Raw genomic sequence first — 25777 nt, forward strand, 5'->3', positions numbered from 1 at the left:
TACCTTTCCCTCACATGCTATCTACAGGCATTAGTGTATTACAACAAAAACAAACAAGCAAGCCACGAGAGAGCACAAACAAGAAGCCTGCAGCACTGCCAGATTATACAACAGTGATTCCCACTGGGGGTAACTCGGACAACTTGCCTGACGGAGGCAGCCGGTCTGCTGAGAGCACTTGGAGGCTCTCACACCAGGACTAGCACAGAGCAGGGCAGGCAGCCTCTCACCTGCACCCACTGTAAGCTTTCCCTGCTGCTGCCACCCAGCCTCTGGCCACTGCTGCTACAGAAGCAAGTGAGGATGGAGTGACTCCCAGCAGCGATCAAAAATCAAGTCTTTGGCTCAATATAGCTGAGACAGCTTTTCTACAAAAAAGTTGTCATGGAAAAGAGGGGTGGCTTGCCCTTCATTTGCTTGTAAAATATCATGTACATCTTTGCCATGAAAAGTCCTGATTCCTACTATCACAGGCTGCAAAGGGCTGCCATGGTTGTTTTCCTCTCACCATAACTTGCTCATAAGTTACAAGAACGAAGCGATGCCGCGTGTGTGTGCTCAGTGCCTTGACTTTAGCTGACACAGCAAACACCTCAAACCCTCCTCTTCAGTGTGTCTTCTCTGCTAAAAACCTGTGCGTACGAACACCAGGGAGAGGAGGAAAAGAGAGACAGGGAAAAAGGGAGAGAGACCCTGTAAGTGAATGGGTAAGGAGTGTGCATGAAGCTGTGCATAGATGTCTGATGTCTCAACTATTTGTTAAAAGGCAAAAGCAATACTTCCGACAGACGGCCCTCCCCTCGCCTGCAATAGGCTCCCCAGAATAGCAACAGCCTGTGTCACTGCAAAGGGCAAAGCCTTCTGAAATAGCAACAAAGTTGTTCACAAACCACTTTGTGGTTTGCATTTGGTTTCAGCCAGCTTCAGCAACTTGTTGCCATGAGGAAAACAACCTGCCCTTTCCTGGCCGGCCGGGGAAGGATCACAGCCCTGTGAAGTGCTCCCGCCCAAGGTGCGAAGGGGGTAGTGATGGTACCTGGGCAGAGCACGGAGGACCTCAGCCAGCAGAGCCAGACGATGAGAGCGGGGGAGGATGAGGAGAGCAGCCGGGACAGCAGCCGGCCCCAGCTCCCGGCTGCGACAGGTAAGGAGGCAGGAGCTGAGTGCCAGCTGTTGGCCAGCAGCAGCTGCCCGCACAGCTGATGCTCGGGGCTGGGGGAGAACGGCCCCACACAGCCAAGGGACTCTCGGGACGTGCCGTCTCAATTACTGAAAGTGCTCGAGGGGAACATATGAGTGAGGAGGGGGACTGCCAGCTTGAATTTTGAATGAAGGTTTGTGTGATACTTTCCCTAAAAGGCCTCAGTCCTACTGCTTGTGTAGGTGCTGTCTGTTGTGTAAATCCTTTTCCTTTATGAAGATGAGCCATCTGAAAGACAGGAGAACCTGCTGCTCTCTAACAACAGTGGTGATCTGGTCCTTGCACACTCAGGGGCAATACAGCCCTTTACACCAAAGTGATTGAAGGGAGTCCAGGCAAGCAGTGCACCTGCTCATTCAGGGGGACAGTACAGGGTGGGGGGACAGCGTCTCCCTCCTGTTTTTACTTCCCTAGCATTTCAGGAAGAAACAGGATTTCTGTGCTGACACCCTCAAAAAACAACTGTAGCATTTCTTCGGTGTTTTTAAGTGCAGAAACTGAATTTCATAGCTCTTCATCTTTGCTGTCCTACCCCACCAATTTTTCTCAGTTGCAGCATGATTTTGAAACTTCAGCCTCTTTCACAGATGATAAGACGAAGGGGATAATGCCCCACAATCATGATATTTCTCAGCCACAAGTCAGCTGTACCCAAACAGGACAGCAGGGTCAGAAGCCGGAAATGACAATGTCCCAAGCAGATTTTGTTCACTTAGAGCTGAATGAACTGACTAATGCAGGAATGTTCAGATACCATAGGCACAAATGCTTTGTTGGAGTGTAATAGTGATCAGTCAAGCAGTGTCTTATACTAAAATCAGAGGTTAGCCAAGAACAGAAAGTCAGTATGTGTGCAGACACATTTAACGTTGCCTTAGGGACTGAGGAGAGCAGTGCAGATGGCTATGGAATAGCAATAAACAGATGGCAAAGTCTCTGCAGCACATGGGTTAAGGTCAGAAGAGTATGTGCAAATTACACACCTGTCCTTACCCTCAAAAATCAAAGCAGTAACCTGAGGAATATACAATTACCTAGTTAGAAATTAAAAGAACTTGTTGATTCTTACTAGAAACTAAAAAAACAAAACCCAAATGCCATTTAATGTAATGAGGGGACAGGCTGCCTGTTGACATAATGAAATTACATGGCAGAGCAGTTAGAGAGTACATGGCCAGGGTGGGTCTGCCCAGGATCTGCATTCCCTGTCTTTCCATCATTGTCAGGGGCTTTTGTTCATGAAATTTGAATATTGTTTACAAAGTACATTAATCTGGCTTATGCTGTACAAAGTATACAGTGCTTCCCACCACTGGAGGAGTTCAGATGTGTGAAAATGAGTGGTACATTAGTTTCCTTCTACCTTCTTTTTCAGTTCCATTTACAAAATATTTGGTTTGGGTTTGCCTTTCACACTTGGGTGGGAGGAGTCCCATTTGTCAAATGGTTGTGATCCCACATGGCCCTGACACTATTTTTGGTTAAAGTTAATATTTTCTGAGATTTTCCATCTCTGTTTGCAGTATAGCTTCACCCCAAAGCTACCATTTATTTCATCCCAAAGGATCTTGTTGGGTAACTGTTTTAGATCCCATGCCAGACTTCTAGAGGGACAGTTAGATCAGATGTATCCTAGCTAATACGAGAAATGCACCTGTTGAGCAGCTACTGGATCTAAAGAAACCTCAGGTGTTGGAATAGAGCAACAGGGTAACATAGATCTCTTTATACCAGGCAACTGGATGAGATAGAGAAAGTGACTGTGACAGTGCAGCAAAGACCCTAATAACATGAAAATGGAAGAATCACCTTTTATGAGAAGAAGAACCATGATTTAATTATACAGCAGTTCCTAATATATGCCATCAAACATTTATCCTAAAAAAAATTGTGATCCTCATGCTACACACTTCAACAAAATCTTCCTTAATGACAATTTGGGAAATTTTAAATACTATTTCCCTGGAAAGACACACTTTTTATATGTCAGACAGCGCTCAGATGGAGAAGAAACACGTTGTTAAAGATAGCTTAAAATTTTAGGATACAGATGCTGTAGTTTTAAAATTTATTGTAGATAAAAGTAGATATCGTATTCTATTGAAAAAAAAGATATTTCATGCTGTGGATTCATATCAAGGCAATGAATTCAACTCATTGTGGTTTTCTGATCTGTGCTTATTAACCAACAGTTGACAGAGCTTGAATTCACTTTCCAAATGTCTAAATAGATCAAAGAATTTGCAAGGATTTAAAGAACTTCCCTTCCCTTCCAAACTGAGACATTTCTCATCTCAGATTAAATCAAAGTAAACAGAAGAAAGTACCATGGTGGAAGAGATTGTCAAGTCCCCTCCTATCAAAATAGATATATTTGCACAGGTTACATAAAGTAATCTCCCTCCCCCCCCTCCCAGTAGTTTTCTATATGCACACTGAATGATCTCTTGGGAGAAAGCAAAGAAAAACTACATCACAGAAATCTCGGTGTTTGGACTAATGTGGGGCATAGCACTGCCAAACTGAGCTGGAAAGGGCTCCCAAGCACCTTTCCCATTTCTCTCCCTCCCATTAGGTGGGTGAAGAGTGGTGTTCCCCATCAGCCTGCTTGCAGATCTTCCCTGGCACTGATCATTTATCCCTAAGGCCCATAAAATACATGCACAGACCAAATACTATGCCTTTGGAAAGACTGTATTTTCCCAGATATGTGCTTGAAAATAAGTAAAGAGGCACACCCTTACCATTTGGCCCCATCCAGCCTCATTGTCAGTACTCTGTGCTGTACTGCAACTGCAGTTGGTCTCCTTTTCAGGAACCAAGCATAAACACTTCCAACGAATGTTCTTAAAGATAGGTTTGTTTGCCAAGTAGGGCTGCTTTTGACTTGAACAACAGTTGTGAGAAACCACTTTGTTTACATGGGAAACTAGAGAATAGACTTTCCAATCACTTGTCACATACCAGCCACACACTCGTTAGCCATGGTGTTAGTGGCAGACAGAAGGAGAAAATTCCCTGGAAGCTATCATTAAAATATTTTATTCCCCTGGGCTGTACACTGCCATGTGTTTTGCTGGCATCTCATAAAAATAAGAGAAATATATGTGTATATATATATATGTAAAGAAGCTTTTTGTTAAAAAAAAGAATGCCTAAGAACTGCCAGCAGCATCATTAAAAGTGACACTTAAAAGGATTGTGAGTACAACTACTGCAACATGCTGTATCTGGAAATGTTAAAGCAAAACATATGCTGAAGTCAGAGAGAATTTTGCCTAGAGGAAGGCCATGAAGGGAAACTGAGCAGAGATTTCAAGGTTTAACTCAGCAGGCAGTTGTGAGCAGGCAAGTTTTGGGTACACCAGTTAAAACAAAACCTGTGATATAACAATGTTTTTCAGTGGAATAGTGCCTGTGAGGGACAAGACACACCAAGGTAACTGCTGACTTTGCTGCTGATGATGCAAAAGGACAATGTAGCTCCCTCTGCATCACATCAGGATCTGCTGTTCATTCAGGGGTGCTCTAGTTACAGCCCTCCACTATTTCTGTACAACTGTGGGCATGTGTCACTGGACACATGAAGAAGGATACCAGCTGACCCGGTAAAAACAAACTAAAGAAACATGAAGACATTGACCAAGGTACTCTACTTGGAGAAGCAAGAAATATATGAGCTTGAATATTTCCTTATCTGTTCCGAGCTCTACATCCAGCTCGTACAGCCTCTCAGACTAGGAATAAATAACCATCTCAGTTTCTCTGATTGTCTGAGGATCACAGACTGAGGTGAGCACAGTCTGGATTGTAAAGAACAGTGCTGGTGGTGGACTCTATCAAGATATTTGACTTGACACTGCCATTCAGAAACTGAAAGTATACAAAAATGTCACTCCAACATTTTAAGAAATAAAAGCTGTGCAGGCAGGACACAGACTTCAAAGTATCAATAGGGTACACTGTCCATGCTTCTGTTGCTGTTGCTGCTGGAGAGCCTTAAACTCAGCTTTTGCCCCTCTGTTACTTGTTTTTTCTCGGTTTCTTGGAAGAAATTAATAGATTATTTGGGGGTGATAAAGGTGATGGGTGATTAATAAATGGGATATGTCACTGGCTGAATGCAATTCGGATGCCTTGGCCTGCTGACTGCAAGTGAATGTGCTGTCTGAGGTTCCTCTCTGCTAACTTTAGACATCTACATCTGAGCAAGCCACACAGTTTCCTTTTATAGGCACTGGAGAGAAGTAGCCATCCGACCTAATTCAGACATCTAGAAATGCCTATTTTTCTCCAGTGGTTACAAGAGAAATCTAGAGATGATGTAGATGTCTCTACGTTAGGTAAGTTGAACCCATGCTATGTATTTTAATACAGACAAATGTAAAGTGATTTGCATTCCCCATTAGGATGCAATGAGGCAGGCCATATTTAAAGGCAAGGCAGTGCCTTGGAAAGAATCCAGTCAGAAAAGAAGTTGGTTTTCCTGGAGGATAACCAGAAGATGAGCTCCTATACATGTCTGTGAGAATCCTTAGACAAACAGAGAGGGAAATGTCCACCAGGACTGGAATAATTATGTCAGGTTTCTATTTGGCTCTGTGCAATCACAGCAGGAGCACTGGGTCCAGATCACAATTTACTGGAGAAGTTGATGGTCTGGATAAAGTTCAAACAACAGGGTTTGAATACTTAAGGGAGTGGTAAACTTGTAAAGCCTCACAGGGTAAGTAGCTAAAAAGGAGATGTCTGTGAGATGACTCAATGACAGGCTATAAGTACTTAGTGAACACAATTAAGTATGGGGAAATCGACAATGGGATCTGAAGGCTGGAAGCTGAGGTTGCAGAAATTAAGTCTAGAAATAACTTACAGATAACTTACAGTGAAAGCAATTAACTTATGACTTTAAGCCATTGGTTTTCAATCACTAGCAACTTTTAAATCAAAGCTGAATGTTTTAAATTGCCCAGTTCAGATAAATATAATTGAAGCGTGTCTGAAGGATTATGGTGAGCTCTTTGTGAATGTCAGACCAGATGTCCACAATGCTCTCTACTCCATAATATAAAAATTGAGGTAAAATCTTAGGTTAAATGTACATGGCTCAATGATGTACAATACAGAGATATTCAAAAAAGCACAAACACCAGCACTGAACAGTAGTTTGGGCAGAGCACTGTGATCAAATTAGCAGTTTAGTTGCTGATATGCAAGCTCATTCCTTCAGCACAACACTGTGTTAGCCCAGATTTCCAGCCAGGATTCATTGGAAGGGTATATTCTCCAGATATAATAAAATACAGCAAGCAGGAAACTCAAAAGTATAAATGGGAAGGAGAAATTATGTTTTGCAATGATGAAACAAATATTGCAGGCGTGCATTGCAGGATGGAGTACATGCAGCACAAAGCAGCCTAGCTGCAGTCAGCAGTACTTCCACTGAAGTACTGTTCAATGGGTGAAGGAGGTACAGCAGGACCTTGCTCTAACCCATGCACTAACCTCTATTAAAAATAAGTGAAGTGGTCTCAGATGCTGCAGATATAAAGGAAGAAAAAGCTTTAGACATATTAACATATACGGACAACAACAATATAAAAAAGATTGTTCCATCATTGGAGCATTTTGCAAATTTGTTTCTGATAGTTTCTTCAAGATGTCCCATCTCCATCCGAATAAATCTATCCCCTGCCCCCACCGTCTGAAAGATTTTTCACAGTAATCCCATTCCCCCTGTGTCCTTATGACCCATCAAGACAAAAACCATGTGCTTCTCTCCTACCTCTTATCTGTCTCTGGTTTGCCAGCCACACCAGCTCAGCAGCTGAGAGAGTTGAGGTGCATTTGGTGCACTCAGTGTCTCTGGGCTTCGGAAGCTGTTTGGCTTCTGCTTTGCTCAAAGTTAGGAGAGCTAACTCTAAGTTAGGTGATACTTATCTTAATAGACTTAATGGGCTTACACATCTCCCCTGACCCCGGAGGCATTGCTCACAGCTATACTGCGCTGCCCTCCAAAACAATCCGTCTGCCTGTGGAGTAGCTGCAGGGTGGGATGGTGGAATTGTTTGCTTCTGGGAGCTGTTAGGAGAACACAAAGTGGTTTGGGGTGCAAATGTACCAGGGATTCTGCCAGCAATTTAGTAGGATATATGGCCACATGCCAGGGTCTGGGCCTGGGCTCTGGCGCTGTTTACTTTAGTAGCGCAGATGTAACTGCTCTCCTTCTCTCTGTTCAAGATTTGCTTTTGAAATGTAATATCCTCTGTCAAATGGGACTGATCCTCATCAAAGTGCTCAAAAGTTACTGGCAAGGAACTCTGGGCAGTCAGTGTGATCAAAGAGCCTTAAAGCATTAGAAAAATAAGCTAAAAATAAACAAACTTTGTGTATAATTTCCAATTAGACCATATACCACTCGCTCCAGGAGAATTAACTAAATATGGACTCTGTTATGCTGCAAAAGCTACCTTTCCTCTGACCCATCCCATCTCTCTAACTAACTGGAAAATCAGAAGTCAATTTACTCTTTTCCTAGTTGTGTGGCAGCCAACATCATGATGAGAGGAAAATCATGCTGGGAGAGAGAACGAGACCAACAATAACAAACTGATATATTCCTCAAGGTTTAGGGTGCAAAAGGCTTCACAGTTAGTAGAATATGATCAGTCAAATCTATCTTGTAACAATAAACAATGAATCACAATTGTGTAAAATGAGTTTGTTTTAAAGTGGACATTCAGAGGCATATAATCTGCATTGTTTTCATCATCTGTTTCTTATTCCTGACACTATGGCTGTCAAAAGCGGTGCAAAATATTTGATCAAGATATTCCAAAGAATCTGAGTTTAGACATGAGCAAAGCCCAGAAAGTTCATGAGCTTGCCTCAAAGATCAGTTTCCCTAGAATATCCCAGATAGCTGCATCAGCCTGGTGCTCATTGAATAAGTCTCCATTTGGCAAAATAAAAACAATGGTACCAGCAGCCTTCATGTCATCCTCAGGTGAAACAAAGGAAATAATAAGTGGTGAGGGAAAACTTGTTACTTATTCAAGTCAAGGTTGAAACAATTTGGCTAAGAAATTTATGCTTTGCTTGTACTAGTTGGGAGGATGAGACTTCTTCACCTTAGGAAAAGCATTGAAAAATCTCAAGGCAAAAATTGTTTCTCACATTGCTTTTTTTGCAATGATATTCTGAAGCAGAAGGTTTAATTATTTAGGACCTGATTAAAACCTTATTGACTTCTGATCAGGAAGATAAGGGACACAAAAGCATTAAAACTAAAGAGGATTTTATATTCATTACTTTTTTTTCTTTTCAGAAATAGCTTTTTATGCCACCACTGCTACTGGATGTGTATTGTACCTAACTGATTTGCCTTAAAGTTACAGAGAGATTTTTAAACTGGTATATCAAATAAAGTTATTATGAATTGTCAGAATGCAGCAGAAATCACTCTTTCAACTTTTTTTATTTTCTTATCAGGTTGTGGAACATTCACCTTTCTATCTTCTGCTATTGCTGCTGTAAGTGGACTTCTGATGGGTTATGAGTTGGGCCTTATCTCTGGAGCCCTTCTTCAGATGAGTAGTGTTTTAGCACTCTCTTGCAAAGAGCAGGAAGTCATTGTAAGTTCCCTGCTTTTTGGGGCCTTATTTGCATCCCTTACTGGTGGATTTCTTATCGACCGATTTGGAAGGAGACTTGCTATAATTATTGCATCTTCTTTACTTGTGGTGGGTAGTCTGATTTTGCTGCCCTATGAATCATACGAGATACTCATTGTGGGCCGGATGGCCATAGGTATTTCCATATCGTTATCATCAATTGCAACATGTGTGTATATTGCCGAGATCGCCCCTCAGCACAGAAGAGGCCTCCTTGTGTCATTAAATGAACTCATGATTGTGATAGGCATTCTCTTCGCCTATATTTCAAATTATGCGTTTGCCAGCGTATCTCACGGCTGGAAGTACATGTTTGGACTTGTGATTCCATTAGGTGCTTTGCAAGCTATTGCCATGTATTTCCTTCCACCAAGCCCTCGGTTTCTTGTCATGAAAAATAACGATGAGGCGGCGAGAAAAGTACTGGAGAGGCTACGGGAAACGTCAGATGCTACTAAAGAGCTTACTGTGATTAAGTCTTCCCTGAAAGATGAACATCAGTATGGTTTCTTGGACCTGCTTCGTTCAAAAAACAACATGAGGGCACGAATGCTGGTAGGACTCACTCTAGTGTTTTTTGTGCAGACAACTGGGCAACCCAACATTTTATTTTATGCATCGACTGTTTTGAAGTCAGTTGGGTTCCAGACCGATGAAGCTGCCAGCTTGGCTTCTACTGGAGTTGGGGTGGTTAAAGTGGTCAGCACAGTCCCAGCCACGTTTTTTGTGGATCAAGTTGGAAGTAAAACTTTTCTGTGTATTGGCTCTTCTGTTATGGCAGTATCATTGGTCACTATGGGCTTAGTGAACCGTAACATACATGTGAATTTCACCAAGGTCTGTAGAAGCCAATCTCCAGAGGATTTCTTTCTCCAGAGACCAGGAAACTTCACTGTCACCAATGGGAGTCTCGAGGACCTCTTTGCTAGTATGGCTTCAACAGAAAGATTGTCATTTGATGTACAAAGCCCAGATGTTGCCAGGACAGGAGAACTGAACGGGACTGCCCCAGCAGGAGGCAAAAGCACAACAGGGTCTCACATGGAAAGTGGGGAGGTCCCTGTTGTCCTGAAATGGCTCTCACTGGCCAGCCTGCTTGTCTATGTTGCTGCATTTTCCATAGGTCTTGGACCAAGTAAGTGTTTCACTTTTCTAACTGTTTGTAATGATTTATTTACATTATTAAGTGGGGGGATGACATGCCCTGCTTGGCATTAGGCAGTTCCTAAGTTGGCCAAAGCAGTGTTTTCTGCCGATACGCACTGGTATTGTCACAGACCATCCTGGTAGGCCTGGCATGTACTTTTTAGGAAGAGGCCCTGCCCATTAAGGTCAGTGACCTGATCTCCCTTCCATTCAGTATAATTAATTGGTCCCTCTTGAGTCAAGAACTGCTGTTAGTTTTGTACAGCAAAATTATGGAGCCCCTGTTTTTCTTTCCTCTTTCTAGTCTATTGTGTCCTTACATTGGGAAGGTTAAGGTGTAGGCATTTGCTGCTGCTAATTCATAAACCCAAGATAATGGTAAGCTCTAGACCTCTATATGGTATGACATCATCAAATCCATGAAATACCAACCTGAGTCCGACTGAGGATCTGTCTCTCTGACTGTGTAATAGTCTTCAGATGTAGAAAACACATTCAAGGTATCATAATTCATGAGCAAGCTGTAGTACCACTGTCATTACTTGTGTGGAACACCACCAGTGGAAGGACACAAAGGTGTGTTACTGTACAGCCGAGGTGCTGCTGCAGCTGCCATTGCACTTGCATGGGTCCCACTCTCTCCAAAGGAGACCATGTCTGTCATTCCAAGGGACTAGAAATTAAATCTCTCCATTTCCTTTTGTTTTGTTTCAATAGCACTTGCGTAACATTGTACTTCGAAGGGGTCAATTTTTTAAGTCACTCTGCAAAACCCACATGCACAGTTCATTATTTATTAACAGACTTTATGTGCTTTTGCACCCTGGCTCAAACTTACCTTGCAAACAAACTGTATTCTTCTGTACTATTATGATAAAAAGCTTGCCACAAGGGTACAACCCAACAATTGCACTAACAACAACTCTCCTGCAGTATTTATTTATTTTAAACATTACTCACCAGGAGAGCAGTGTGAGATAAGCATTCATTGCCAGGGAAGCAAGCTTGACTGTGTTATTCCAGCATTATTGGTTCCCTTGAAGATTGTCTTGGGGCTGGATTCTGCTTTCTATGACATAGGTTCAAAACCAGGGATGAAACCCTGAAGAGAAGAAGTTACTTGAACTTTAATTTGGGTGTTTCAAACACATATTTAATGACCCTTAGAGTGGGGTCACATGTTCAGTCTTGGCCTCCTGCTGAAATCTGCTTTCCTGGTGACCTGGCTGTAAATGGGTTCTTAGTCATTTGAGTTGGCCTAGTATACAGTTAATGAGAACAATGTCTATTTTCTTGAGGGCTACAAAAACTGACATGTTTTCCAGGCTGATCTGAGGAGTCTCTGAGGCCAGTGCTTGTTTTTTGACCTCTTTCCTGAGCTGAGAACTCAAATGCTTTCAAACAGAAAATGGGAAAGAACAGGCACCCTCTCAGCTCCATCATGGAGAAATGACATATAAAACCACTGTGAGGAAATTTATACTGACAGGTGCATTTACCTAGCAAGTGAAGGCCAGGTCTAGCAGAGATACAGGTATTGTACTTTCAAGCCATTTCCCTGCCTTTGAAAGTACACTATTCAGTTAAAATTTACAGTGTATAGAAAATGCAAGGGTTGGAGAACCAAGAGATTGTTGGAATCTTCAAAGGATCTATCATGCTCAAATAGTCTGGATTGGGATGCAAGGTTATGATTTGTTTCTCAAATACAGCCTGCAACATCTGCTGTTTGGAGCCCTAATCCCTGAATGTATTTTCAAAGCCTAGCTTTCTTACCCTCAGTGAACCTTTCTTAGTGTAAAGAAAAAAAAGAGCCCCTCTGCTTAGTCAACAGTTTTAACATAATGATATTATTCATCTCTAAATGTGGTCTGCAGTCTGGACCAGAGTGTTCTCCATTGTCTACTCAGCAATGGGAAAGAGGCACTGAGGCTGCACTTGATGGCTGCTGTGTCCAGGCGATGCCTGGGGCACCTGAGGACAAAAACACTGTAACCCTTGCGCCACTGTATTTTCAATGGGAGCATCTCTTGCTCCGTGCAATGCCTGCCTCCATGCAATGGCTGCCTCCATGCAATGGTTGGCTAAGGTGAAGGTGGTATTGGGGACACCTCTCTTTGTAGATCAAATCAGCATCCTTTGGACAAAGAGTAGAGAAGGTCTTGCTCTCTTCCTTCCACACCACAAGGCCCTTTCTGGAATAAATTCACCCACTTTATTTTGAGTCCATGCTGTATTATGTTCTGTGGGGATAAAGGAGACTTTATGTAGCACCATTAGGAAATGACACACTCTTCACACTCTTCACAGGACAGATCACACAATCTGAGTTCTATCATCTTCTTTTTAATTACTTTGTACTTTTTTTTACCCATTTTCTTCTTTTTTTTTTTTTTTACTCTGGTCAAAGAGATAGTTCAGTCCAGATTAGCATAGCAGACATTTATAAATGTATTTTTCCATGATTTCTCTTTTGTTGCCAAATTACATAAAGTAGATTGATTTTCTTAATGAACTAAACATATGCTAAATATATTTATTGCCATTTATCAAAGCACCCAGACAGCACAATGATGAGCAGTCAAAAATAGACAGTGAGAGATAAAAGTCGTTTTTGCATTATAAAAGAATTCACAGACTAGCAAGCATCTGCTTAGTCAATTTTTTGATTCTGGGGTGCTCTGTATTTATATCATCAACCCTTACACAAGATAAAAGGGGTATTTCTGCTTCTCTGTTTCAGTTTAATTATGTTTGATGAACTGCGATTCAACCGCTTGTTCACACTAAATTTCACACAATTATGGGGACGTTTTGTAGATGCAACAAATCAGTGTTGCATCACACCACAGAACAGCACATGCCATTTCTCTTGGGGTGTTTGCAGAGGCATTTCAAGGCATTCAGTCATTAGCCAAGGGAGCTTACTTGACACTCATTTTCGTCTTGGGTTACCTTTCTCTGTGTGTCAGAAAGGTCAAACAAGGATCAGCCCTTCTCACGAGGGAATGATGCCTGCAGAGCCCCAAAGAAACCACTCCTGGCTGCCATACGAACGGTGAGGAGAGCGAGGGGCTCCTCATTGTTTGCAGGCCACGTTTGCAAACAGAAGCCTTGGAACTTGCTGTGTGTGGACAGGGGAGGGACAGGAGGAATCTGAGCCTGGCAGAAGCACTGCTATGCCTTTCACAGGGATCAGCGAGTGCAGGCAAATGAGATGAGTGCAGTGTGGAGGTAGATCACCAGTTCATGACCCAAGCTAAAATGTGATCAGTCAGTGTGACCCTGGAAATTGATTTAACACAAAGGACACACAGAAAAAATCTAGTTAGGGCCATGACCATGCATGACCACTTACTAAATGACAGAGAGTTAACTGAAATAGTTTTAGAGCATTTCATTTGCCAATTGCTCTGTTCAAACCAGTTGAGGGGCAAAATCTAGAGGTCCTTTCTCATAAAGAGGTGTCACTTCCTTCACTCTGTGTGATACAACATGATGAGATGCTGGAATAAGGAAAGCCATGCTCCTGGGCTATCAGACATTTACTAGGGGATTCCTATGTTTGGATGGGTATGTGCAAGAGAGTTCTCTTGGTTAGCAACTGTAGGGCAGGTCTAGCCTCTCTGAAACAGAGTGAGTGCCCAGAGCCCTGCTGCTCTCCTCGCAGACCTGATGAACAAAATTCAGATGTCAGATTGCACTCATTACCAAAGAGCTGCTTTTCTGCCTTGATAATCTCCTTTTGCAGCATTTTTGATCAAATACTGAATAGGGACAACTTCCCTCCATATTTCCTGCATATTTCCTGAATGAGATGATCTCACCAGTAAGTAGCTGGGAGAAATATAGTGGCACGACACACAAGTGTGCAGGGATGAAATGTGGTCTAAAGGCAATGCTCTTTGTCAAAAATAAATCAGAGTGGCTCCAGCAAATCCTAGGCTGAGAAGCAAGTAATGCAGACTGAGTCTGGACCAAACAGAGCATCTCTTTTCCCAGTCTGAATTTGTTCTTGAAAATTAAAGGCAACTGAGCAAAACGGGCAGTACCTCTTTACACATATCGTGGGAGTGAAGTTGAAGGGAATCCATTAACATCTCAGGGATTTTTTGGTGTGGAATGAGGAACATCTTTAATGAGAGAGGGATGTCAAATGTATACATTTGGACTGCATATATGGCATCGGTGCCTTGCACAAGAGCTCTTCCTCTGCAAGTTCTTAAACATGTTTCTTTATAACTGCAAAAGCATTTAGGCAGCTGGCCAATGAACTTTGGGATAATCTGTTGGAGCAAATCACATCAGCTCTGCTGGCTTCATGGCATTTCATGCTGAGCTTGCAGATGAAAATCCACAAAAGCACCTACAAGTGGGACTGAGGGGCAATTTCATGACATGAATCATCCTCAAAACCTCAAAACTTAGCTGTATAAAGTCCAGAGGTACTTATGTCTCTGCCAACCCGTGACAAAGACGTTCTATTACTTCATGTCCTAGAGCAGCTGCCAGCTTTGTGTGGCTCTTCAAAGCCAAGGGATAAACTCTAGAGCTCTTTTCTTGGAGACAAGCTCCCCTTTCAGGTGACACCTCAGAGTTGCAGAGATGCCCCCACCCCAAGCACTTAGAGCCTTCTTTACACACAGATTGCTGTGGCCACAACACACTCAAGGCAAGTCAGTGTCTGCAGCTGGAGAAGTGTTCCCTGGTTTCAGGGTTTGGCACAAAGAAATGCCACATTTTCCTATCCACGTAGATATAAACCCCAAAATATATTTTAACATACTTATGGTCAACATATTAAGTGTATAACCAGGTCTTGGAAGAGGGGTTTAGAGCCTACTGCAAACCCTGATTTTCCACATTGCTGTTGCAGTCCCATTGAAGCATAGCTCCCATGAGTGGGTACTTGAAGGGTTGGCTGGACTTTGGTATTGCTAAAAACCTGTTAAAGAGTGGAATTAAATATCGACAGGAAGCCTTCTCAGACTGGGATATTGTACCCTCTGCGGCCATCTGCTGGCCTCAGCCATCAGGTGAATATTTCTGATTGGAAAACTAGAAAAAAATTACATTCTCATCACTCCACTCACAGCAGACTTTCCTCTTAGCTTCTGAAGTGAGTACATTACCTACAAAACAGGAGACCAGCTGGCTGTGGGAGCAACACACCAGTGTCCAGGGCTGTGAGGTCCAGACCCACAGTGGATGCAGACCATGTCTGCAGACCATGTACGAGGGGAGGGCAAGCACAGGAACCACAAAATGAGGGGCAGTTTTGGGGGGCAGCACTTCCCCCCAGGATGTCTCTCCAATGGACTCTCAACCACTGACTCATGGTCACCTCAGACTAAAGCTCCTCCTGCATTTGGGTACCCCTAACATCTCCCTTCTCTCCTTGTGTGGATGCAGAGGCACTTACAGGAGGCAGATTCAAAGCTGTTGGAGCAGGCACAAGAGAGGATAAACACAGGTGAACAAACCAGGGGCTTGTGGTCACTACAGTCACTTCCTTTGTCTTAGTGCAGGGAAGGGTGGCAGGCCACCGAGCCTGCCTTCTTGTTTTACTAGTTTCACACTGGTTAAATTCCTCCCACATGAAAGTCCCAGGACTGGGGCTTTGTGCCCCCCAGGCTGGATCTCCCCAGGAAGGTGCAGGGATGGTGCTCTCCAGCAAGCCCTGCTGTCATGCACCATCTCACTGCTGTGGGAACTCTCTGTGTGGGTTTTCAGCCCTGTGAGGAAAAAGTCCATGCAGGGAAGTTGGTAAAGGGAAGCCCCTGGTTAGACCACAACTCAAGAGCAAATTTTTGCTGATGAAAGCGTAGTTTAGGATGACAGATGTCCATTTCTGGTTTAAACCTAGGCAGATTTGCCATATTGAGTATATCCGAGTTAAATTTGTATCAGCTAGAATGAATACTTTAAAACTGAGATAATTTTTATCTAAAATGGAACAGATGTTTCAACCCGTTTGGGAATCTAACTGATGCAGGAGCCAGATTCCTCAGATTATCAGCAAAGGGTAATATTTTCTCCACCAACGGGGGGCTTTCAGACCCCTGCTCTCTAAATCAGGGCATGGTGTGAATAAAACAAACGTTGCAGGTTCAACCCCCATTTAATCCCTGTATGGGCCACTCACTTAAAAGCTGGACTTGTTAATCCTTGTGGGTCCCTTCCAACTCAGAATATTCTGTGAAACCTGTGTAATCTATGACCTTTTCTTTGGCGCAATGCTCCCTTCCTTACTGGCTGTTAAGGGACTTTGGGGTGACTGGGAAACTAAATTAGACTGTGTGATAGCATTCCACACACAGTGTGCTTTAGCTTTTGGTAAGCCCTGAAATGGTCATGCAGTTAGACTAATGATCATTGTATGTCCCTTTGTACTGAACTATTCTATTCTATTCTATTCTATTCCCATGTAAAAACCCACTTGTGTTCTTTACATCTTATTGTAAGCTGTTGGAGTCATTTAAATGCAGCTTTAAACCCATGTTGGGGAAAGTGGGGAAGAAGGATCAGGCAAGAAAGATCAAGGAGATTGGAAGAAAGCCCAAGAAAAGTGAAATTCATAGAGGTGAAGAAGTAGGTCCATCTTCAGTCCATCGCTGTCTTTTTTATACAATCTTATGTGGTTTGGGGTGGTCTCTCTCTGTGTGTTTCACTGGACTAAGCAAGCCAAGACCCAGAGCTGGAACACTGCCCTAAAGCTCAGAGAACTATGCTGGAGACAAATTTAGTCCCTTTGACTTTGGTCCTGTGATTGTTAGATTAACTGGCTACCTGAGTTAAAGCATGATTCATTAGCACAGTTAAACGCTGAACTTTTTTATGTGTCTTTCACCTCAGTCACTAAATGCATCTGTAACAGAACCCAGAATAGCTGCTTTGACATATGACACTGAACAGCCCAGGGACTTGATGACAGAGGTCGTATCTCTTGCCATCCTGACAATCCAGATTGCATAGGATGCTTTTTGTCTTCTCCTTAATGGTCTTGGGCTTAATCTTGGCCACCAAATGCTCTGCTGAAACTGAAAAATCTTGTGGGAATGAAAACAATCAGTGTGGAAATTCTGAACCCTCCATGAATTTAGTTGGCTGTTCCTGTGTTTTGAAATATTGTAAGCTTAATGGTTTTGCACTGTCTTGGAAAACACTGGTAAAAAATCAGATATCTAGCATTCACATCAATAACTTTGACATTAAAGCCGTATTTCAGGCTTTTACAAAGCATGTGGTTGTTGTATTAATTTATAGTGCACAGGAATCTGATATTAACAGACATTCATGCTCAACATTACCTTGCATGACATTTGTTTACAATGTTTTATTTTTGAATTTCTACATTTTTCAGAGCAGCTGTGGCCTGACCTTAAATGTCACAGAAATGAGAAGCATCAGTTTTATGGTTTTTTGTGGTTTACACTGGAAAATGGGATAGTGATGAGGACTAAATCAATTATTCAAAGCCAATCAAGTGCTTAAATGCTACGTTGGAATTTAATCAAGATAATAAACCTTGGAAATGTGCATGTTTCACTGAAAAATGGTACAGAAAGTCCTATTTCAGATAACCAAAAAGTTATCTTGGATTCTTTGTTTTATGACAAGATTCCTAGCACTGTTTATTTGTACTGAATCATCTTTTAATGCATGCATTCATGTGGTTTGAATACCATACTCCAAGTGCTTATCTAGTTCGTCATTCCTGTGCTGTTCAGATGGTGCCTCCCGTGGCCTTTGTTTCACACTGTGTCTGTACTACCAAGCTGCATACCAAAATGAAAAATAAAGCAAGAACTGTAAGTTGCCCACTTCTCCCTATTTCCTTGCCCCAGATAAAGTTTATCTGAAGCCTCTTGTTAACACATCAGCTATCCCAGGAACAGGTTTGCCTTTTCAAAGACTGATTGGTAGTAGTGAATTGCAAGCCAATTTAAGATATTTTTGGATAGCTGGATGTTAATTATAGGATTTCAAATTGCAGAAGGTGCTTTCTAAAATAATCGGATGAGTAGGTTTGTCTTATCTCACTTGATAAAACCTACAAATTTGGGGGGCTTTTTTAAATGTCAAAAAGGTCATAAGAAGGAAAAATTGCTTTTGCAATGATGAGACATGGGAATGTCAGTGGGAGCTTCTTAATTATTTTATTACGTGTTACTGTATTTCAACCCTGAGACTGAATTTAAACTGTATCGTCAAGTACACCTGAAATCAGGGACATCATTTTCCCTGACATCTGTGCTCCTGTTCGTCACTCTAAGTATGTTAATGAGGGAAAGTCTTGGTGGATCAGGCCAAGCACTTTGCCTTCTGAGCGACAGAGCCCTGGGTACTGTGAAAAGAGGCAGAGACAATACCATGCCCCAGCCACTCTTTCTGTGTCTCTGCAACGACAGTGGTTCAATCTGTTGTTGAAATGTAGGTGACTACCTGTGATTTGGTATGTTATTCTCCACTTAAAGAGGGTTTTGAGTCAGTATTCTGAGCTTCATGCTCTGGATATTGTAAATATCTCTTTACTAATAGTTCTATGTTAGTAAACTCATTGATACAAAGGTGCTGCTTAAGAGGAATAGAGCCTGTGCTTAAAGTCATGCACATTTTTAAAGTTTAGCTCATATTAGTTAGTAGCCACTGGTCAAAATGAAGCATTTTACCTCCAGACTCACTTCATAAAAACCCCCTAGGGAATTTATATTGCTGTGTTTCTAGCTAGTAATTGGGCCTAACCATGCTCTTTTGTTCCACAGCAACATTATCTTCAGTAAAGTGGTGCACTGTCAAGCGAGCCTCGCATATCCTTCTTTAGAAGCTTTTAGTATGGTAGTCAAGGCTGTTTAACATTAGTCACATTTGCCCTTCTTATTTTATGGGACAAATTTAAACATTTAAGCATTCAGTAAATAGTAGTGTTATTTGATAATCATATAAAAGACAATAAAAGATTTTACATTTGTTTCCTTAACCATGTTCTAGGAGACAAGACCATTGTGATACTGAAATCTGTGAAAAAGTTTGCAGGTCATCTGTCAAACTTCATAAAATTCAGTTTCCTTCAGGAAAGAGGGCTGGGGAAGAATTTTTTAGAGGCAAGCTGATCTTGGGCCAGCTTTGTGCAAAAGCTAAAACTGTCAGTAGGACTTCAAATACAAAGTCAGTATTTTATTTCGCTTGTGAAGTTCATGAAACTAAAACATGTATTATGAAGCATAAGAGAACAGTTATGCCAAAAAGGTAAAAATGTGCAATCAATCACATAACTTACTGGCACTGCTGAGGGAAGTGAGACTGTCAGCCAAAGTGCAGAGAGCATGGTAAGTTAGTTCATGAAGTCAGGAGACTGTTTCTCCCATGGCATCCAAGTTTCTGTGCCACAATGAGCTCTGGGAAGAAAGCCAGGAAGATTATCTCAAGGGCACGCAGAAGGGCACCCAGCTTCTGCTGCCTTTGAAAATAAACCCTAAGTGCAGAAAACTCTTATGACAGAAACAGAACTAAAAGGCACTTTGTGATGGTTGAACACAGAGCCTTCACACCTTCCTTCTCACTGCCTTCCTCTAGCAGCAACCAAAGCAAAGCATGGGCAGCAGTTTCCAGTGATGAACTTAAAAAAACCTGGATCACCACAGGCTTCTCACTAAATAAGTCACTGTTGTAAAAGGTTGCTTATCCTATCTACTGGGAGTTTTGTGAGGCATGCACACAAATAAATCTCTGTTCTTCAAGAGCAAAGGCCTAAATTGCCCCCAGTTGATGTGTCAATACCGTTTTTTTTCTACTGTGCAACCCCTCAAGGACCACCATTAGCCCTTCAATACTGGAAAAACAGGTTCACTTATGCCACCCAACTGGGTAATTTCTCCTCTGCATACTTCGTAGAAGTGAAATATGCGATAAGCCGAACTAATTAATGTACCAGCTTCCTCGTGTATTAGGGCTTCTGGCTTCTGCAGTCATTCCTCTGCAAATGCCTCAAAGGATTATCCTGGATTCAATATTCTGAACAAATAAACACCTACAAACTGGAATACATATTTCAGGTTTAAATTAAAAGGCCCTTTTTTGGATGGCAATATGTGTTTTATTATAATAAGCACGTTCTCCCTTCAAAACTTGCTTAAATTTTTCTTTTTTCTCTCTCTTTTTTTTTCTTTCTGCTGCTCTGCATGTTGTTCTGTCTTGATGGGAGAATTTGAGTGTCTAACGAAAGATGAGAGAAATGGTGACTGTGATATCCAGTTGCAAACAGAATTGTCATCTCGTACATCAGTTCAAAACAACTTTTCTTAGGGTACCTGAAAAGAGGTACAGACTATTACATATCTGCCAACAGTAAGGCTATGATGCATTCTTCTTTTTTAACCCCAGCTGGCAACTAAGTACCTCACAGCTGCTTGCTCACTCTTTCCCCTGCCCCTTCCCCAGTAGGGAAGAGAATTGGAAAAAAATGTTAAACCTCATGGGTTGAAATAAGAGCAGTTTCATAATTGAAACAAACAAACAAAAAGAATAATTCCTGTTATAATAATGATGATAATAACAGCAATACCAATTACTGTGATGGAAAAGGGAGAGGCAGAGAGAGAGAGGAATAAAAACGAAGAGAAACAAGTGATGCACAATACAATTGCTCACCTCCCACTGACTGATGGGCAGACTTTTCCTAAGAAGTGATCGGTGGTTCCTGGCCAACTCTTCCCAGTTTATAACCTGGGCATGATGCTCTATGGTACAAAATATCCCTTTGGCCAGTTCCTGTCAACTGTCCTGGCCATGCTCCCTCCCACTTTCTTGTGCACCTGCTCACTGGAAATGGAAAACTGAACATGGGAAACTGAAAACTCTTTGATTTAGGGAAAGCACTACTTAGCAACAACTAAAACGTCAGTGTGTTATCAACATTGTTCTCATAATAAATCCAAAACACAGCACTGCACCAGCTACTCAGAAGAAAACGTACTCTGCCAGCTGAAACCAGGACAATTCTACTGATAGATTTGCTGCTGAACACTTTTATTGGGCAAGATGGTCTACAAATTACATTAACTAAGAGAATTCTACCATTTCTAGATCCTTATATATCTATGCCTACTTGCCCAGTAGTCCTTTGGATGGGAATCACTGCCTCTAAGAAAGCTTGTTTGTGACTATTCTTTCTAGATGAAAATGGACAGTAATTGAAGACCACTGAAAACAGATTTAAGAATATATTGAACACCTTGCATTTGAAAGGAAAGCCCATATGAACCATAGCATTTCTTTCAAGTTCATGGAACTGAAAATTTGAGTAGTAAAGAAAAAAAAAGTATTAAAATGAAGACCTACAGTGGTGAGAAGGTTAAGGGAGGAAGGATTTCTAGGAAAACCAGATGTAAATTACATCTCACTGGCCTCCTTCTCAAGTGGCCCAGAGCATAGATGAAGGAGGTAATGCTTTGGAATCAGTATCTTCCCCCAAACCCCTCCTGCTGCTCTAACATAAGCTGGAGGAGGCATGAGTGATTTCAATGGTCCACTGCAAGGTTCCTTAAAAAAACACATGAGAGTGCTCAGCCTGTCTATTAGTGATGCAAATAGTACAAACAGTGGGGAACAATTTTTATGTACTGTGATACAGACTCAGAGAAAAAAGGATTAAATTCCACACATCCTACTAATGGAATCCTTACTGCAAGGAGTCAGCCTAAAGGGTTAACCATTAGAAACAGAATTGTGGTGTACCAGAAGAAAAGGAAAAGAATTTAGATTCGCCACACCACGTCAGCTCCTTCTGGATCATCAGTGGCATCCGGTATCTTGCAAACAGTAGTCTGCTGCTTGGAGAGAAGCACCTTGGCAGCCATAGAATTAAAGTACATATTTATTGCCTTCATTTGCAGAGATCAGGATGCAGCCAGAGGCATGAGATTAGCTGAGGCTTCTCCTGACTCTCCCATCTCTCAGCAGTACAGCAATTCCACTTCTTGTAAGGTGCACACACAGGGTAGGATTTGACCCTGTCAGGCTGGCACTTTGCTGACAGCTTACATGCTCTCCAAAGGAATACAGATGCTCATTTGCTCTATATTTGCCAGTTATTAATTTTGAGCAGCCACTTTAGTCTCATGTTATGGGGCAGAGCCAGAGAGAAAAATGGCTCTTGTTAAGCAAAGTCATAGTTTTTTACACCAGTCAGGATCATCTGCTTTGGCCTCTTGCACAAAACTTTGGGCAGAGTTTTAAGTCCACTTTTTGTGTGTCATATCTCCTTTATCTGCTTTGGAAAAGGACAAACTCCCTCTCACCCTCTCCTTGTTCCAGTCTAAGCATCCCTCACTTTTGCCAGTCCCCCAGGTGACTTTCACTGGATCTGCTGTGAAAGCTTTGCCCAGGGCTGTATCATGTGGGTGCTGGGAGCCATGCTGGGACAATGCTGGTGTGTGACAGCAGCAGGTGTGTCCCCCCAAGCCCAGCTCTGTCCCGGTTCTGTGTGCCCTCACAGGTGCACTCACCTTATCACCGCACACAATATGAAGGCTTGTGCCATCCAGCGTGTCCTTGGAAATCAAGACCAGATACTACTGAACCTGGCCTCTAGTGGGAAGTGGTTGGCCACCTGGCTATTTCTGGTAATACCCAGCAAAGCCAGAAGCCAGGAAAATGAAAAACCTATTGGGTTTCTAAAGCTTGGAATAAAAATCTAGTCTTGGCAAAGCCAGTCGTAAGCCAAGTCCGGCTGTCTCCCGGCAGCTTTGCAATGACTTGTTTGCATCCTTCCCCAGCACCGATCATTTGTTACACATTCTTAGATGGTCTGTCTGTGTTACTTCATGGGATAATCCCTTCTTTATCTTCTCTTGGACCTTGTGTTGTTAACAACCCAGTCCTCCTTTTCAAAGTCTAAAATACTTCTGCCTACTTCCCTCCTAAGCTGTAAGTCAAATTAATCACTTTCCAGAGCTTATACCTCAGAAACTTGAATTCTTTCAAGTATTGCAATGGCTATTTTTTAAATCTCACCATAAAGAATTTGATCTCACACAATACAGGTACAGGGAAAAAAATGCTAAGCAGCAAATGAATACTGAGGGGATCTAATATTTCATTAATGAGAGCTGCTGAGCAGCTTCCAATTTGCTTCTACCTCCTGGCAAGAAAAAGGTCAAAACAAGGACATTTTTCATTCACGTACCTCACTTGAATGTTGAGCACCCTCAAGCTCATGGTATTTCTCAGTTATTCTCAGATTTTTCTGCTTTTCTGATGTAAGTATGTTAATTTCTCTTTTTTTAAAATTTATTTACTGCATAGCAGTAAAGTAAGGAAGTAAGGAAGACGTCACATGAAGTTTGAGATGTCTCTTTGCTTGCAGCCGAGGTATAAAGTTCATTAGTTTGGCCATGCTGGCTCAAACAAAATGTCCACTTAATCAGTGTGTTACCCTGCCTCCAACCATTGCCAATAACGAGTGCTGAGAGACAATGCAGAAGAAAAGGCCCACGCAGCACGCACAGTTGTCCTGCTGCCTATCTGTAGTTTAGAAAACCTCTAGAAAAATATTGAGGATTTATTTTTACTATTGTGAACAACAGTTCTGGATGGGTCTTTTTCCACACATATGGAGAAATAATGTTTTAACACCCAGCATTTAATGATTTAACTGACCAATATTTTTCATATCGGAAGCATCTTGTGAAAGTGAGTTCTGCAGCTGAAATACACATTGTGTGAAAAAGCATATCCTTCTGCCTCACCTAACTGCTGTATCCGGTAATTTCACATGGATTCTCTTGATTTGTATCTTTTAGAGTGGGACTAAACCCACTACTCTTCTATCCCACAACACCAAAGCTTTTTGAGACTGAAAAGCACAGTGGCTCATCGTTTCTAACCCCATGTTCCTTAACTCTTTCAAAATGACATGGTTTTCTTTAGGACTCTTCTTCAGGACACTGTACACATCCCCCTTTTCAGCTGAGATTATTCCGCTTTATCCTAGCTCCAGCCAGGAGCTCGGTACAGTCTAACAGGGTGTCCCCTTCCAACATCCCAATGGAATGTTTTCTTTAAGGCTGGGATGTCACTGCCTCCGACGCTGGTCTCTCACCCTCTCAGCCATCACACTCTCAAAATACTCAGCTGCCTGATGATGACATCACAAGTAACATTTCAGCTATCATACTGTGTTTGCTTTGTCTGGATACAGCGTACACGTTTTTGAAAGGTACATTCCTATTTCTAACAGTTTTCTTTATTCAATAGTTTATCTGTGCTGAGCTATTTCTCATTTATTTGGTTGTATGTGTATTTTAAGCCTTCAACCATGTAATTTTAACGTTCTCTGTAGCACCACTGAAGCCCTTACCCCAATCTTTATAGAAAGCAGGCTTATGTTACTATTGTTCTCCTTTCAAAACAAAATGTGGTAGGCTTTGGCTTTTCCCTTTCAACAAAAATATTGAATTTTAAATGTTATAACCAGTATAACAGAGCATCTTGGTCATGGTTGCATCTTGAACTACCCAGGTTCAGCACTGAAGCACGATTTGCCTTTTTTTCTCTCATTAAATATCCAACAAAGTGCTAAAAGGAACCATCATCTCTGATATGTAAAATGTACTCCCACCACAGTTCTCCATTATGTGATTTATTCAGTCTTAATGGGACTAGCTGAAATCTTCCATTATTATTCTGTTTCCTGCTTTTACAGCCCCTGTGACTTTGTTTAGAGGTGAATGTCACCATCCTGGTCATGGTGCTGTTTATTATATCTGAATCCTCTGCTCTTTCCACTTGGGCAAGGAATATCAGGCCATCTAGTTTCTGTGATATTTAATGAAACAGTTAAGCTTTCTGACCCAATGCAGTATTTCTGTCTGCATTTGCAGTGTGTGTTCTTTTCTCTGTATTGTACCATAATAAAGGACCATTAAACTGCACAATTTTTCTTAACTGCTGTCAACACACACCACACTGTGGGTCAGCAAAGGTGAGTTACTGCCTGCAGCAACAAATCCCACAGTTGAATCAAGCACAGAGAATCGTGCTGTCCAGCCCTTAGCCTCATATCTTACCTACATCTGACCTGGGGAGCGGCAGCTCTTTTTCCATCCATTCCACTAACACCAGCCAGGGGTGGCCAGAGCAGACATTGAAAGCTACTGAGTGTGTGCAGTGTGGTTACTATCGCAGCATCCTTTGGAAATACTGTTAGATGACACAGCAGATGGAGGGGTCGGGGGGTGGAGTGGGGTATTTGTATCCTCTTTTCAAGGACAAGCTGATTTCCCCTGTAGAATGCCACTGATTAGGCTGGTGAAGGCAGAGCACACGGGTGGCTTGGCAGTGACTTTGGGAGCCTGAAGATCAAATTTCTGCAGTGTTGTGTGCACAGCGCAGAAGCTAGCTGCAGTCATTATGAATGGGAGCCTGAACCTAGCTGCTGGCTTCCCCAGAGCAAGTCACATCTCTGCCATGCCTACAGCAGCTGCTGCTTTTTGGCAAAGGTACAAATAGTAAACACAATCCCAGAGAGGTGCTAAAAGCAAAGAATCGATGGTTATTGCTGCTTCAGCTTGGGGAAAGGAGTAAACAGACTGTAGTGTCAGATTTCTACAACTGCTCTTTCTCCCCAGGGGAATGAGCCTATCCACTGCTTGCCAGCTAAGCAGAGGTCAGCGCCATGCCAGTGGGTGTAGCTACCACTAGCAAACATGAAGAACAGTCCTGGTGTTTTGGTGGGATCTGTCTGAACTAAAGAAGT

At 42.2% G+C, this 25777-nt stretch overlaps 1 protein-coding gene across 1 annotated transcript in view; it reads left to right on the forward strand.

Annotated features, from left to right (window-relative positions):
* Window positions 1-850: 850 nt before the first annotated feature.
* SLC2A12 (solute carrier family 2 member 12) overlaps window positions 851-25777 on the forward strand; it is a 31556-nt gene continuing 6629 nt past the window's right edge. Inside the window, exons 1-2 of the mRNA XM_010401339.4 lie at window positions 851-1144; window positions 8693-10009. Of these exons, the coding sequence (XP_010399641.1) occupies window positions 1030-1144; window positions 8693-10009 (1432 nt within the window). The 5' untranslated portion in view covers window positions 851-1029. The remainder of the gene's footprint in view (window positions 1145-8692; window positions 10010-25777) is intronic.

This window comes from Corvus cornix, chromosome 3 (genome assembly GCF_000738735.6).
Source record: "Corvus cornix cornix isolate S_Up_H32 chromosome 3, ASM73873v5, whole genome shotgun sequence".
Classification (NCBI taxonomy): Eukaryota; Metazoa; Chordata; class Aves; order Passeriformes; family Corvidae; genus Corvus; species Corvus cornix.